The 15,497-nt window shown below is 40.3% G+C and overlaps 1 protein-coding gene across 1 annotated transcript in view; it reads right to left on the bottom strand.

Moving 5' to 3' along the window:
• NDFIP2 (Nedd4 family interacting protein 2) overlaps nt 1-15,164 on the bottom strand; it is a 59,513-nt gene extending 44,349 nt beyond the window's left edge. Inside the window, exon 1 of the mRNA XM_059903095.1 lies at nt 14,767-15,164. Coding sequence (XP_059759078.1) covers nt 14,767-15,087 — 321 coding nt within the window. The 5' untranslated portion in view covers nt 15,088-15,164. The remainder of the gene's footprint in view (nt 1-14,766) is intronic.
• Nucleotides 15,165-15,497: the final 333 nt, after the last annotated feature.

The following is a 15,497-nucleotide window of genomic DNA, read 5'->3' as shown; positions in this document are numbered from 1 at the left end:
CTATTCATTGTTTCTTTTGTAGGGGTCCTTACTTTCCTCTGCCAACTTTAAAGAGTCAGCAAAAACTGAATCCAGAGCTGTGGGTACTGCCTCTTACACAGAGAGTAGACTGAAGCTCCAGTCTGTGTCATTAATTAGTTTGATTTAGTTTCATTTCCAAGGGCATAAGGCAACCAATCCCATGTAATACTGTTAAAGTTACTATCACAAGCATTCATTTGTCATTTAAAAAACTGCTATAGTGTACTGTCTAGTTTGATTTCACATTCTTTTAGATAATCAAGTAGTTGCTAAATGAACAGAAGATAGTTTGATGCCAAAAAATCTAAATTTAAGTTATAGATCTACCACCTCCTGTATAACCCTGACTGAGTCTTCGAGCTTCATCTTCTTTCTGCGATTCATTCATTTTCATTCAGTCAGCCGGTTATCAGTCGCTCAACCAAATGCCTAATACAGTATGGGTGCAGGAAATAGGTGCAAATCCCAACCCATCAGTCCCTAGAACTTCTAAATTCTAACAACTAGGAGTTCTGAGGCAAGGGCATAATACAGTACGACTAGAGCAGCAACAGGGGGAATAAAGAAAATAAAAGTTTGCATATTGTATCACAGGTAAACCAGGGAGCCAACACCAGCAAGGACCAGGACTGAAATACCAACTTTCTTCAGAGTTAGTTTTTGTCCTTTCCTCAGCAAACACAGAGACGCTAAGAACAGAATCCTCAAGCAAAACTAAATACAGTAATATCAATTACCAAGACTTGCTGTTGTTGATTAGTCACCCAGGAAGCACAGAAAATGCCAAGATGCCATTGGTGGCAATAGTTAAAGGGTTCATCCATCAAAGTGTTACATGCCAAAGCAAACCCTCAAAAATTGGCTGATAAAAGTAAATACATAATCTGAATAATTTCATAATATCAAAAGCTAAATACACATACAAATACACACACACTCTCTCTCTCTCAAAAAGTTGACATTTATGTGCCCCTAAACTGATTTCTTTATTTCTGTATAAATACTTATTCTCATGTTACAATGATCACTATAATGCCATATTTCTAAAGGTACTTATCAATAAAAAAAAGAAAAAAAAACACTGTTACACCAAGATTTTCCACAACACTTGATACGACTGACATTTTCTAGTAAAAATTTACACACACGTGAATTCATTACTGCATGGATTTGCACTAGGAGCAAAGATGCACAAGACAAAAATATGTTATAACTTGTGCCTTTGAAGAAACCAGAGCGAAAATACTATCCAGAGAGAAACTGGATAGGTGGTTCTTTATGGTACTCAAATTCCAACTGTCAGCAAACCCACATCAGCACACATAATAAAACGAATTTACCACATACTTTTGGAGGGGGAGAAACTCTGGTAAACTAAGTTTTTAACTTTACCTTTTGAAAGATTGGATTTTCCTTTAAAGAGAAGCCTTAAATGTTTTAGCATACTAAAACATTGATAAATGTTAGTATGCTTAATGTTTTAGCATACTAAACATTGATAAAGGCGGATTTAAAAATATTTCATTATATACTACAGTAATTTTGCTTTTAATTAATAAGTCAGTGAAAAGCACTATGTAGGAATATATCATGTACCAATAAGCAAACTAACAAAATACTGGCACGAACAGTTCTGAGACTATCCTCAACCACCTACGTTGGACTAAGGATATGAAGCATACTGGTTAAGTACAAAGGCTTCGGAATCAACTTTTTAAGACTCAGATCTAGACTCCAGCACTTAACCAACTCTGTGACCTGCTTGGACCTCATTTTTATCATCTACAAAATGGAGTCTATTTTCTTACAGGGCTTTCACAAGGATTACAAAAAATAACACCTGTAAATACTTAGAATAATGCCTGACATAGTAAAGGCCCAATAAATGTTACTATAAAAAAACAAAAAGACAGCTTTTCATACACTTAATTCTCACAATAGTTCTATGAGGGAAGTACCTATACTATCCTTACTTTATAGATGAGGAAGCTATGGCAGAGAGAGGTTCAGTAATCAGCCCAAGGTTACAGTGCTTGTAAGTGAGAAGCCAAGATCTGAAACTACCAGGCTCATCCTATACCATCCTTGCTCTTCGTGTCTGGCATCGCCGTCAATAAAAGAAAGTTAACTATAATGAAAGTTCTGTTTCCCAGGATCTTCTAACTCAGCTGACATGTTTACAAGTAATAGAATAAAATTTGTCCTCCAAGCTTTGCTGCATAACCTTAAGCAGAACCTCCCTCAGGCAGTCTTCTATAAAATGAGATGGTTGAAGAAAATGATCACTAACTACTTCCACAATATCTGGAAACAATTTATTTTCCTTTTTCCATAAGTAAACCAAATAACCTACCCATGGTTAACTATCTGGCAAATGCAAGTCACCAGTCAGATGAGGAATTATGTAAAACTACCAAAATTCATCTAAACAGGTTTCTCGGCACTATTCTAAAAGCAAAGTACATACCCTAATTATGGACATGCAGAATATCAACACTGTATGGGCTGGGCAACATATTGTTACTTTTACATAAGAGAACTCTGGAAAACTGTTCACTTTATAAATATATCAGTAACCGCATGGATACACTTGAAATCATTCAGAAACGGCATTCATTTACTTCTTCAGTAAGTAATTACAAGGCACTATATAATGGGCCCAGAACGACACTGTATACTATTATAAACAAGACAGACCTAAGCCCTACCTCCCATTGAGTCCACAAAATACATACCATGGAAGAAGGACTATGATAGGGATGAGTGCACAGTGTTAAAAGAATACACTGAACTTGGTAAAAAAGGGAGGAAATGGAGACGGTGAGGGAAGGTTTTCTGGAGAAAAGAACATCTGAACAGATTTGAATAAAGAATAGAAATTCATCCTGGAGGAAGCAGAACGAAAAGAAAAGAGGGCAATCATATGTTCAAAAGCCAGAAGAGTCAGAAGGCAAGGGAGAGCATGGTCCGGAGCGGCGCCTGGAGAGGAGCAGGGAAAAGAGAACAAAAGTATTACAGTTCAAAACACCGCACGCGTGCAGGGCAGTAACAAAGTAAGCAAGGTGAGGTTAGCAGAGGCTCATGTTGTTCTCTAAGGTTACAAACAAAAACTTAAAAGGGTCTCAAGTGTTATTTCAAGCGTTAATCCTTCCCCTTGTGGGAAAATCACACAAAAAGTCATGCTGATATAAATGAATGCTCTACCCAAACGAGAACAAATGTTCTCTAAAAACTATTGCATTTCTTCAGTCTAACATCCAACAGGCTACAAGTCCTACGAGCCTCAAAATTAGTAAAGAAGTAAAACTATCCAGTTTATTTCCTTACTCTCAAAGCCTCTGCCAAATAGCACAATTTCTTTACATAATGTAACGGGTAAGTCTGGAGAAACATCATAGACAAACTAAACCACAGCACATTTCTAAACTTTTAAAATACTAAATCGCTGATATTCAAATCTTTAAAGTCAAAACCTTGAAATAATCTGATAGTAAATCTTAGACTACTTGCAGTATTTCCCAACTTGCACTTGGCATGTCTTTAACAAGAATTTTACCTACACCTTAATTCCAGCTAAGTGATCAAACTTTTGGAAGAAACCATAACAACAACATGGCATGAAAACAGAGGATGATTTATAACCAAATGGTAGCTAGGCGAGCCTTAATTACAAGGACCTTTTGAGTAAATTTACATTTAATAAGGTCAGCAGAATGTACTCCATAGTTATTTAAATTTATGTCAGGCCTACACATGTAGAATATGTATAAAATTCTAAAAAAATATATTATTAATACACATATAACCAGACAGCGTTTTAGCATGTAGGTGTGATATTAAGGAAAGAATAAAAAGAAAATAGTCTCTAAGTAGTCAATATAAAGCAGATGAGAAAAATCAAAGCAGTACCCACAACTCCACAGTCAATGAAGGTACTAAGCAGGACCACTGCACATGGCTTCATGGGTTCCTTACTGAACAACCCTATGGGGCCAATCATATATCACAAACAACCTGAGAGAGCCCAAGTCTCAGTAGCAAAAAAAAAAAAGAATTCTTATAAAAATGTGTGTGTGTGCGTGTGTGGAGAGAGAGAGGGAGAGGGAGAAGGGGAGAAGAAGGAGGAGACAGACACAGACACTAAGCAACATACATTAAGCTGTAAGGTAATGCAAAACACGCACGCAAACACACACACACACACACAATCTGAGAGAGCCCAAGTCTCAGTAGCAAAAAAAAAAAAAGAATTCTTATAAAAATAAGAGAATAAAATAACATAAGCAAGGTTTTGAGTCTATGGAATTGCTCTTGAGCTAGCACCACTCATTCAGTCATTCTTATCAAATACTTCCTAAGTGCCTACCATATGCCAGATACTGGAACATATAGCAGTGAACAAAACATACCTGTCCTCATGAAGCTTACACTCAGGGGAAAGAAGGAGGTAGGAATTAAACACGTAAAATACTTGAAAATATCAGGTGGTGATAAGTACCATGGAAAAAAATGAAGCAGGAAATGGGGCTAGGGAGTACTGTGAAGGGGGTATTGTGATTTTAAATGGCCTCAATGAGGTGACCACTCCAACAGAATGAAGATTCCATCAGACATGAGAAACTTGTCTTTGCTGTTCTCATCGGAAATTTTATACTCTAACTGGGGTCTCCACACCAATTCTAGTGATAGACCAAGTGCCTGCCTGATTACCAGGTACAAAAAGTAAGTGATGCAAAACAACCTTTACCACGTTCCTAAGGGTTTATTTCAAGACTGAGTGAAACAAAAATTTGTCAGAAGCATCCTGCAACAGGCCCAAACTTAAGGCCTTTATGAGGTGCATTCCTCTTTCATCTACACCAGGGGTGGGCAAATTACAGCTAGCAGGCCAAATCCAGCCCACCATCTGTTTCTGTAAATGAAGTTTTATTAGAACACAGCCATGTTAACTTGTTTACATATTAAGTATGGATACTTTTGCACTAAAGCAGCAGATCTGGCACGCAGCTGTGACACAGACCACATGACCTGGAAAGCCTAAAATATTTACTATCTGGTCCTTTACCGGAAAGTTTGCTGACCCCTGGTCTAGATCATCACCACCACCACTACCACCGTCATAGTGAGATTCCTTTCAGGGCCCTCTTCACGAACACATGACCAGTGCAGTCACACGGAACCTTGCTGCAGGAGGGCCTCATGCTTGAGGTTTAATGCTCTATGGTCACCTTTAAATTCTTAATAATTTTATCTTTGAATCCAAGTTTTATAAGTGAACTCCAATGGGACAAAAGAGCATGTGCCAGGGACTTGGTGCCTCAGCTCACAGGCAGTCTGCCTCCCCAGGAAAGATTCTCAGTCAGCTGAACGCCCTGGCTCAGCTCAACTCACCACCTCATGACTAGGAGTACGGCAAGGTGGTAGCTATCCCCATCCCAGGCTGGCGTCACCATGATACATTCACGAGCAAAGCAGTATCTAGCAAGTCCTGGCACGGAGGCTGCAATCCCTTGGGGGTGCTGTGGGCTAAGACAGCAGGCCCGTCGGAAGTGGAGACTGGCTTTCCTACCCAAGGCCAGGACCCCATGTTTTCACCTGGCAATGCACCTTGCAAGGTATGTAACCGGACTTGACTGCTTTCAACAAAACTTACAAACGAGAGTTCCATTCTTCTATCAAATCTAGCGTAAAATTGATTTCTCTGTTTTGTCCCATTCCACTGAGCCATCCCCCTTCACCTTGCTCTAGGCACACAGTTCTCTTATTTCTTAAACCAACAAGCTCATTTGCTCCATGGGCCCTTATCACACCTGAAATACTCATCAGCTAGAACATTTCCATCAAGTCTTGGCCTGAGTGTCACACCTGCAGAGTGGACAGAGTTCCCTAATAATCCTGATTCCAATCCACTGAGGAGTCAAACCCACTGGTGTGGCATACCATCTCCAAAGAGGCCACCATCAATTTTTTGCCTCCATGTATGTGCACTGCCTCTCCTTCATTGGGAAAGGGAGTTTATTTCCCCTCCTTATGAACCTGGGCTGGATTTATGGCTGCTTTAACCAACAGAATGCAGCAGAAATGACATTCTGGAGTTCTAAGCTGAAGCCTTAAGAGGAATGGCAGCTTCCTCTTCCTTCCGTGATGTGAAAGGCCAAGGTCACACTGAGAGGGCACATGAAGAGGACACACAGAGGAGAACTGAAATGATCAACATTCAACAGTGCCAGCTGAGCTTCCAGTCAACAGTCATCAGCAACTGCTAGCGAAGGGAATGAGTCATCTTGGAGGTTCCAAGCCAATCAAGCCCCCAAATGGTTGGAGCCCCAGCTAACATCACGTGGAACAGAAGAACCGCTCTGCTGATCAGAGCCAAACCAAGGAATCTTGAAACATAATAAAATGCTTGTGTTGAGTAGTTTGTTAGAAAGCAATATAAAACTAAAACACCAAGATTTGAATACCAGATCCATCACACCTAGATCCACACACATGACTGTAAATATTTAACCTCTTTATGTCTCATTTTTTTCATCTGCAAAATGAAGATCATAACATTATCTACTTCACAGAATTGTTCTAAGGAATAAATATGCTCATGTGTGTAAAGCACATAGCAGAGTTCTCAGCATATTCCTGACATAATGCAAGAAGATATTATTATTCTATTATTGCTATTTTATTATTGATAAAATGTATTATTTATACCATCATCCTACTTTACCTTCTTTAAACCATCTATTACTATCTGAAATTATGCTCACTTATTTATCTGCCTCCCCTCCACCAAAGTATGAGCCATGAGACGAGAACTTAACTGTCTTGTTCACCAGCACCTAAAACAGAATTTGACTGACAGAGATACTTTATAAATTAATATTGAATAAATGAGTTATAGGACCTCAGTTTCACAGTTAATCAATAATGATATCTAAAAACTGCTCCCATACCTTATCTTAAGTATAAATCTGACAAGAGGCACTCAAAACACAAGATACACACATAAACTATCTATAATATGTTATTTTCAGGATATAATTCCAATGCATTTACTTGTTACTGCACAAATACTACACCATTATTGGATCATGTACTGCTCAAATATGCCTAAGTGATGGCTAGCATCTGACTCAGCACCGTTCAGGTGTTCTAAAGTAGCTTACTCATTTGTATATATTTTTTTAAATGAACTGTACTCAATCAAACTAATGACACACTCTCAGTTACTATTGCTGCATGCACAGAAACAGCCAGAGAAACTTCCACGTGGGGTCCATTCAAAACCAAATTACCCTGGCAACACAAATTAACATAATACTAATCTTCAAGCTATGGAAACTTGGTTTTAAACACATCTGAGAGTGAATTTCCTCAGTTACAGTATTTTTAAAGTTTAAAATCTATATTAAAGATGAAATAAAAATCAGACATTCACAGTACCCTGAAGCCCTCTGAGGAAAAGCAGCAGTCTAGAAGGTACACAAAGATACATGAAAACACAATTCAGTATAACAAGTTCTCTAATACTGTGATTCTCAACTTTTCCTCTGCCGTGATGTAGAGATGACAGATGCAAGAAACTCATCCTGCCTCCGTCTTCCAATTATAATTTCGTAGGAGTTTTTACATCTAGGAACAGGATTTCATAAGGCAAACAAAACACAGGGGTGTGGTACAGAACTTTAGGTGAGAAATAAACACATGTAAAGTCAGGGAAGTAAGTAAGAGAGAAGACATTATGGGTGAAGGTAATAATAAGTATGTCCTGCTGAACTCCAGCAGTTAGTACATAAAAATTAAGGCGGGCAGGGGGTTGGGGAGGAGGGGGCGGGATTGCTAAGATGTGGCATTGTATAGGTATGGAAAGGTCCATTCAAGGAACTTGTATGTTAAGAAAAGAAACTTATATTTCAAAATCCAATAAGCCTGGGCTTCCCTGGTGGCGCAGTGGTTAAGAATCTGCCTGCCAATGCAGGGGACACGGGTTCAAGCCCTGGTCCGGGAAGATCCCACATGCCACGGAGCAACTAAGCCCGTGAGCCACAACTACTGAGCCCGTGTGCCACAACTACTGAAGCCCGTGCACCTAGAGCCCGTGCTCTGCAACAAAAGAAGCCACCGCAATGAGAGGCCCGCGCACCACAACGAAGAGTAGCCTCCACTCGCCTCAACTAGAGAAAGCCCGCGCGCAGCAACAAAGACCCAACACGGCCAAAAATAAATAAATTTATTTAAAAAAAAAATCCAATAAGCCCACCAGAATGGCTAAAATTAAAAAGTCTGAAACACCAAACTTTTGGCAAGGTGGTGAGGCAGCCAAAGCTTCCATACATTGTTGGTCTAAGTGTAAAATGGTACACTTGGAAATGGTACACAGACTTGGAAAAAAGTCCGGTGGTTTCTCATACAATTAAGCATACGCCTACCCTATTACCCAGTAATTCCACCAAAGAGAAATGAAAACGTACGCCCACAAAAAGATGTGCACAAGAATATTCCTAACCACTTTGTCCGTAATAGCCAAAAACCGGAAACAACCCAAATGTCTATCAACAGAGCAATGGATAAACAAACTGTCCTATATTCGTACAATTTATACAATGAAATACTATTCAACAATAAAAAGGGATGCACTTTTTAACACACAATACACACAATAACAGGATCAATCTCCTAAACTTCTTGCAGAGTAAAAGAAGCTTTGCAGACTATATGCTGTATGATCCTAGAATAGGCAAAGCTCATTCGAAGTGAAAAACAAAAACATAACAGTATAATGATCACCTGGTGGGTAGGAATGAACAGGGAAGGGTCATGAGTGAACTTTCTAGGGTGACAGTAACGTTCTATCCCAGTGGTCAGGAAACTTTCTCTGTAAAGGGCAGAATAGCAAATATTTCAGGCTTTCTGGGCTCTGCCTCAAATACCCAATTCTGCCACTGTAAATGAATGGCATGGCTACCATAAGACTTTATTTACAAAACAAGAGTTAGAATGTAGTTTGTTGATCCCTGCTCTATATCTCAAAAGTGGTTTGGGTTACACAGATGTATGTACTTGTCAAAACTCATCTAATTGGCCATGGAAGATTTGTTCATTTCACTATATGTCAATTTCATCCTAAAGGAAAAAAAACATAAAGAAATATTGAACTCTAGGCTAATGATAAGCATGTGGTTTGCAGTGAGGTACACTGATATCTGCAACTTATTCTGAAAGCTCAAAAAATAAGATGGATTGGGCTTCCCTGGTGGCGCAGTGGTTGAGAATCTGCCTGCCAATGCAGGGAACACGGGTTCGAGCCCTGGTCTGGGAAGATCCCACATACCGCAGAGCAACTAGGCCCGTGAGCCACAACTACTGAGCCTGCGGGTCTGGAGCCTGTGCTCCGCAACAGAGAGAGGCAGCGACAGTGAAGAAGCCCGCACACCGCGATGAAGAGTGGCCCCCGCTCGCCACAACTGGAGAAAGCCCTCGCACAGAAACGAAGACCCAACACACCCAGAAATAAATAAATAAATTTATAAAAAAAAAAAAAAAAATAAGATGGATTGACAGATATACGATAACACAAATGCAACAAAATGTTGGGAATTGTAGACCCTACAACTGGTATATGGTATATGGAAGTTAACTGTGCAATTCTTTCAACTTTTGTATATATTTGAAAGTTTTTTGTTTTGTTTTGTTTTTGGCTACGTTGTGTGGCTTGTGGGATCTTAATTCCCAGACCAGGGATCGAACCCGTGCTCCCTGTGGTGGAAGTGCAGAGTCCTAACCACTGGACCACCAGTGAATTCCCCAAAAGTTTTAATGTTAAAGGGGGGGGGGTGATATTCAGTAAGAGGCCACTGAAGATTTTTAAGCAAAGAAATGAAAATCAAATTTATATTCTACAAATACATTTTATGCAGCGCAAACAATACGCAGAAGGATGGTCAGATGAAGGAAGAAAGCACTAAGCAAGCTATTACAATAGTCCATGCCATAGAAAGTATCAACATTTGAGGAGTAAGTACAAAGTGAGTTCATGCAGAGAAGGAAAAGTCAGGGGAGTAAAGAGCAGAAAGCTCCTTCATTTCAGGAATGAGGAAGGAGTTTCAAGGAGAAAGTTCACAATGTCAACATAAAGGAACTTAAGCAAGAAGAGAACTGAAAAGTACCTATTAGATTAAGCAACGGACCCTGATGATGTAAAAGAGATGTGGTAAGAATGTAAACCAGATAAAGGATATTGATAAGTTCACAGGAAACAAACAAGTGATGATCAAAGGAATCTAGCTGGGCAAAGAGAGGAAGGGAAAACTAGAGAGCAACGTAAAGTAAAAGACTGAAATACTTCTTTAAAATGGAAAACAAAAGTCAACGACTGCACCTAAAAATCACCATATATTATCTCATCCAGAAAATGTACTCTCTTGGGTAAGGCAGCCTGCTATGGGCCTGAGTGTCCCTGCACATTCTTGCTGAGTGTGAAAGAAGGTCAAGGTTACCACAGCACTTAACTGCCTCTCAGGGAGAGGTGAACTAGCTTGTTTGTTCTTTGCTACAATGTTTGCAGCATGCTAAAAAAAAAAAAAAAAAAAAAAAAGGGCTAGACCCTGGGTCCTGAGTTCCTTAGCCGTGATCCACTCTGTGCTTCCATCTAGACCCATCACCGTCATGGGACCTGGTTACAAGGAAAACCAGCACAAATATGCTGACGTTCATGAGTCTGCAGGGCTGTGAGTAATAATGTCATTTGTTTCTGACCTGGGAGTCTCCTGTTTTTCTGCCAGCAACCATGAAACATTAACAGACTATCAGCTTGTAAACACGGTAAAATCAGATCTTAAGACTTTTCACTGCTCTTGACATGGGACAACAAAGAACTAGTTGATATTCACGTTGCTAAATAAAACAAGAGACAAAAACACAGTCACCAGCAAAAACTGAAATATATACACTATTTTATAGTTTATTTACCTTACATTATTCATAATATTTATCATGTACCAGTCTCTACACTATATTTTTTACTTATACTACGTTATATAATTCTCATAATAATCCTAATGAGGTAGGTAACTAATATGAGGAAACTGAGGCTTCAAGATGCTAGGTAACTAAGCCAAGGGCTCACAAATTGTCATCAGCACAACCTAAATATAAGCCCAGATAACTTTAAAAGATGTGAGGGTTTTTGTTAACTATTAATAGTCAACCTCCTTCCCAGCTGATTTATCAAGGGCAACTCTAATTCATATATAAGAGCAAAGTAGCTATATCATCACAGTATGGATAGTTCATTATTTTTATAGAAAACTAACATTTTGGAAATGTTAATATAATCAAAGTTTTCTCTAAAAATCTGTGGTCAAGGTTTAGGAAGAGCTAGGTTAAACAAGTCCAAATCACTGTCTTTACGGCAGAAGCTCTCATGGTTTAAATATGCAAATGTACGTCTTTATATGCTAATATATATTATAAATCTTCTAAGACCATCTATTATCATCATTCTGAACGATACAGTTTGGGAAACTACTGCTACAATCCACAGTGCCAATTTAACTTATACACAGAATACCTCTGAAAGCTTAGTCAGCTTGGTGGTTCACATACACAAATCCTTTAAAATGGAGAACATCAAAGTTAGAATGTGGCATAACAGCTCCAAGCCAAGTCACCTACTTCATAGTTTGGCAACACTGCCCATTTCCTACCAGACAAAATTGAATTTCCCACCAGACAAAATTGAATTTCCCATAACACAATGGAACTACCTGGCTTTTTCTGAAATTAGAAGGGTAACAAGTCAAGGCTTTTTGTATTTGTAGCTCTGTACATTGTTATCACTTAACAAAATTTGGACACTTTTAACAATGGAGGAGAGATCACAGAAAAAGTAGTTTCCACATAAAGCTTGTGAATTGGTTAATGGTAGTAAGTCATTCTGATGGTCCTAGGCATCACCGTTAACTTACCAATACAGAAAGCTAAAATTCAACTCTATGAATAAGTGGAAAATTAATATCGTATACCATTTCACCGCCAAGCATGTTTTCCTATCTCCTACTTAGTCAGCTCTAAACATTCAACAACTGAACATGTTTATTGCTCCAATGTTATTAACCATTCCAGAGTTTTTTAAAAAAACCAAAACTGAGCTAAAGTCAGCCACACAGCAGTTGTGTTCATTATACAAGCCAGAGCTGTAAGCTGTAGATTGGTCCCTAGCTTACTGCAAACCAACTCAGATGCCTTTTTTTTCCTTTTGTCCTCTGCTCTGAAGGAATGCCTCCACCCATTCAAAGTCTATGTAGGACACATCTCCAGTAGTTTGCGGGGTGGGGGGGGCATATACCTAGGTAAAGTTACTGGTCAGGCCATTCTCAACAAAACCAAGAGTTATTCTAGACAGGTGAAACTACCATGTAATTACACAGGAATTGGAATCAAAATCTGAATGTAAACTGTATTAAGATTTTCAAACACTTCACCTTACAAGGAAAACAAATTGATGTCCTACCTACTTTAAGCAAGAAGTATCTTTAGAAGGACAGATTTTTGCCCTCTGCTCTGAAGGAATGCCTCCACCCATCCAAAGTCTCTGTGGGACACATCTCCAGTTTGGGGGGGGGGGGGAGGCAATAAAATATGATACTGTCGGGACTTCCCTGGTGGTGCAGTGGTTAAGAATCCGCCTGCCAAAGCAGGGGACAAGGGTTCGAGCCCTGGTCCGGGAAGATTCCACATGCTGCAGAGCAACTAAGCCCGTGCGCCACAGCTACTGAGCCCGCGCTTTAGAGCCGGTGAGCCACAACTACTGAAGCCCACGCGCCTACAGCCCGCGCTCTGCAACAAGAGAAGCCACTGCAATGAGAAGCCCGCGCACCGCAACAAAGAGCCCCGCTCGCCGCAACTAGAGAAAGCCTGCATGCAGGAACGAAGACCCAACACAGCCAAAAATAAATAAATAAATTTATTAAAAAAAGAAAAAAAAATGATACTGTCCACTTATTTTGAAAAGAGTTGTAGAGAAAAAGAAAATATCTTAACGCTGACAGCAATTTCCAACATTTTGGTGTTAGGAATTCTTAAAAGTAATAATCATAACTACTGAAAGCAAATGTGACACTATAATAAATTACTTTAAGGCACAAATACATCAATTAAAAATGTTTTGAGCAGTGATTTGTATACGTGAACATAGTGGATTCTGATAAGCAAAACCCCCAAAGAGAAAGAATTCGAATCAGTTAACACCATTAAGGGAAACAAATAGCAACAGGAAAGAAAACAGAGTAGAGAAAAGAAATCCCACTGGTAAATGCAATAGGTATTCAATATTTACCTATTGCATTTTATTTTTACTAACATCTGCAAAAATAGGAATGCCTTAAAAAAAAAAAAAAACCACCAAATGTGTATACACTAACAACTTGAAAAATCCCTTCCCAAACTGGCAGCAACATTTTCCAAATCATTCCAAAAATACTGATAAATTTTCACAGAATTCAGAATATACATCATTTGGAGATTTTACCGGATGTAAACCAGATGAAGTGGAAGCCTCCTGAGCTTTTATCTTAAAAAAAAATGCAAAATTACATACACTGGGATTTCATCTTTCAGTAGCCTTTGCATTTGTCAAGATACACTTAATAGAAATTCTTTACTTCACAACTAAGTCTCTCCTGTGCAAATAGATCTGAAACATGAAATCTGCACTAATATATCTATATTTGTAAATTTCACAAACAGTACTATTAATTGCATCATCGGTGCTCCATATTAACGTTTTTCTCCTCTCCCTCAGTAAATAGGTTTAACTAAATTTCCACCTCAAAGTTTACAGAATAACATGCTACCTAGCTGCAACGAAACAGTCAACTACTGCTGAGTCCATTTTTTAAATAAGGTTTACGTAGGAATCTCCAATGACACCACCAGAATTAAAATCAGAGAAAAAAAATATTTGAAAATTTGACACGGAAAACATAGAGGGGCACTTTTCACTCATTACAACATACAAAGGTTTATACGGTTAAGCTGGAAAACCTTGTATTTAAAGAAAAATTTTCAAACAAGATTAGCATTTTTTTAGTAAAACTTCCTGTTTCCCCTCCTACCAAAAAAAAAAAAAAAAAAAAGTAATAGAAAACAGAATGCAATCACTTTTAATTCTAACAAAACAGAAAAGGACAAAACGACAAGGTTAACTAGAATTGAGAAACAAGTTCAGCCCCACGACTATTCTCTACAGCTGCACGATTTTTAAGCCCACATTTCTTTTTTTTTACCAAATCCACTTCCCACCCTACGTAGGGCTTACACCTGCCTCCTCCCCACCCACTCCATCTATGACGGCGACCACCTTCCCAGCAGGTATGTGAAATCATTTCCAGTATACAATCCACAGGAATATCTCTGAAGTGACTGGGTCAGGGCAGAACGAAATGATCGAGAAAGTGAGACATAAAACAGATACAAGTTTTAAAGGGAGGGGTAGGGGTGTCTAACAGCGGAGGGATGGGGACCTCGAAGGAGACTGGGGTCTGGAAAGAAAGGTCTCAAAGGAGCCACAGGCAGGCTCCATCCGAGAGGTGTGAAGGAAGCAAGGTCCTGCCAGAAGAGGCAAAAAATAAATTAGCCAGCACGTCCACTCCGCGAATAACCCGAGGAAAGGGACTCGGGGGCCACGGCGGGGGGCAATCCCGGGGTCCTCGACGGCGCAGGAGGCCCGGGCTGGGGCCAGAAACTCACCACCTGGTAGCGGCCAGTCCCCGGCTGGTGATGATCCATCCTGCCCGGCTCGGGATCCGGCTTCCGAGCGGGCGAGTGCCCTCGGCGCTCAGCCCCCTCGGTCACCCGGGTCGACGACGTCGTCGCCGCAGCGACCCTTCCGCCTCTGTTTCTGCCGCCGCGGTCGCCCAGCCGGACCACCTCACTTCCCGTCACGGCCACAGAAGCCGCCGAAACCTCCGCGTCGGCCGCAGCTCTGGGCCGAAGCTCCGGGGCGCCGCGCGCACTACTGAGCATGCTCGGGATGGTCGCGCATGCTCGCTGGGTCCTCCGCCGTCCCATCCGCGTCGCGAGTTGTGGGGGGGGCGGTTTAGCTGGGTGGGAGGAGGTGGAAAAGTCAGGCAAGTCCCAGGGAGCAATCTAGGTTGTCAGCCTGTCCGGAGTGGGCGGTGGCAAAAGGATCAGGGGAAAAAAATATCACCGTCCTTGATTGGTCTTTCCGTTTGGACGGGTTTCGCGCAGGCACAGTCACAGCGCACAAACACAGATGTCGAGGAGAGCGGGGACGCATTCCTAGAACACCTGAGGACAGGTCACCCTGTTTCCCAACACTTCCTCGTATTACTCACCCAGCCTAGGACAAGGCACAGAGATCCGTCTCTAGGACCTTCCTAAAACTCTTATTCAGAATCATTAGTGAGCTAAGGGATGTCTTGTTAGCTTGTTTTGTTTGTTCCCTTCTTGGTAGTAAG

This window comes from Balaenoptera ricei, chromosome 18, assembly GCF_028023285.1.
Source record: "Balaenoptera ricei isolate mBalRic1 chromosome 18, mBalRic1.hap2, whole genome shotgun sequence".
NCBI classification, from domain to species: Eukaryota; Metazoa; Chordata; class Mammalia; order Artiodactyla; family Balaenopteridae; genus Balaenoptera; species Balaenoptera ricei.
This window is presented reverse-complemented; position numbering and strand designations above follow the sequence as displayed.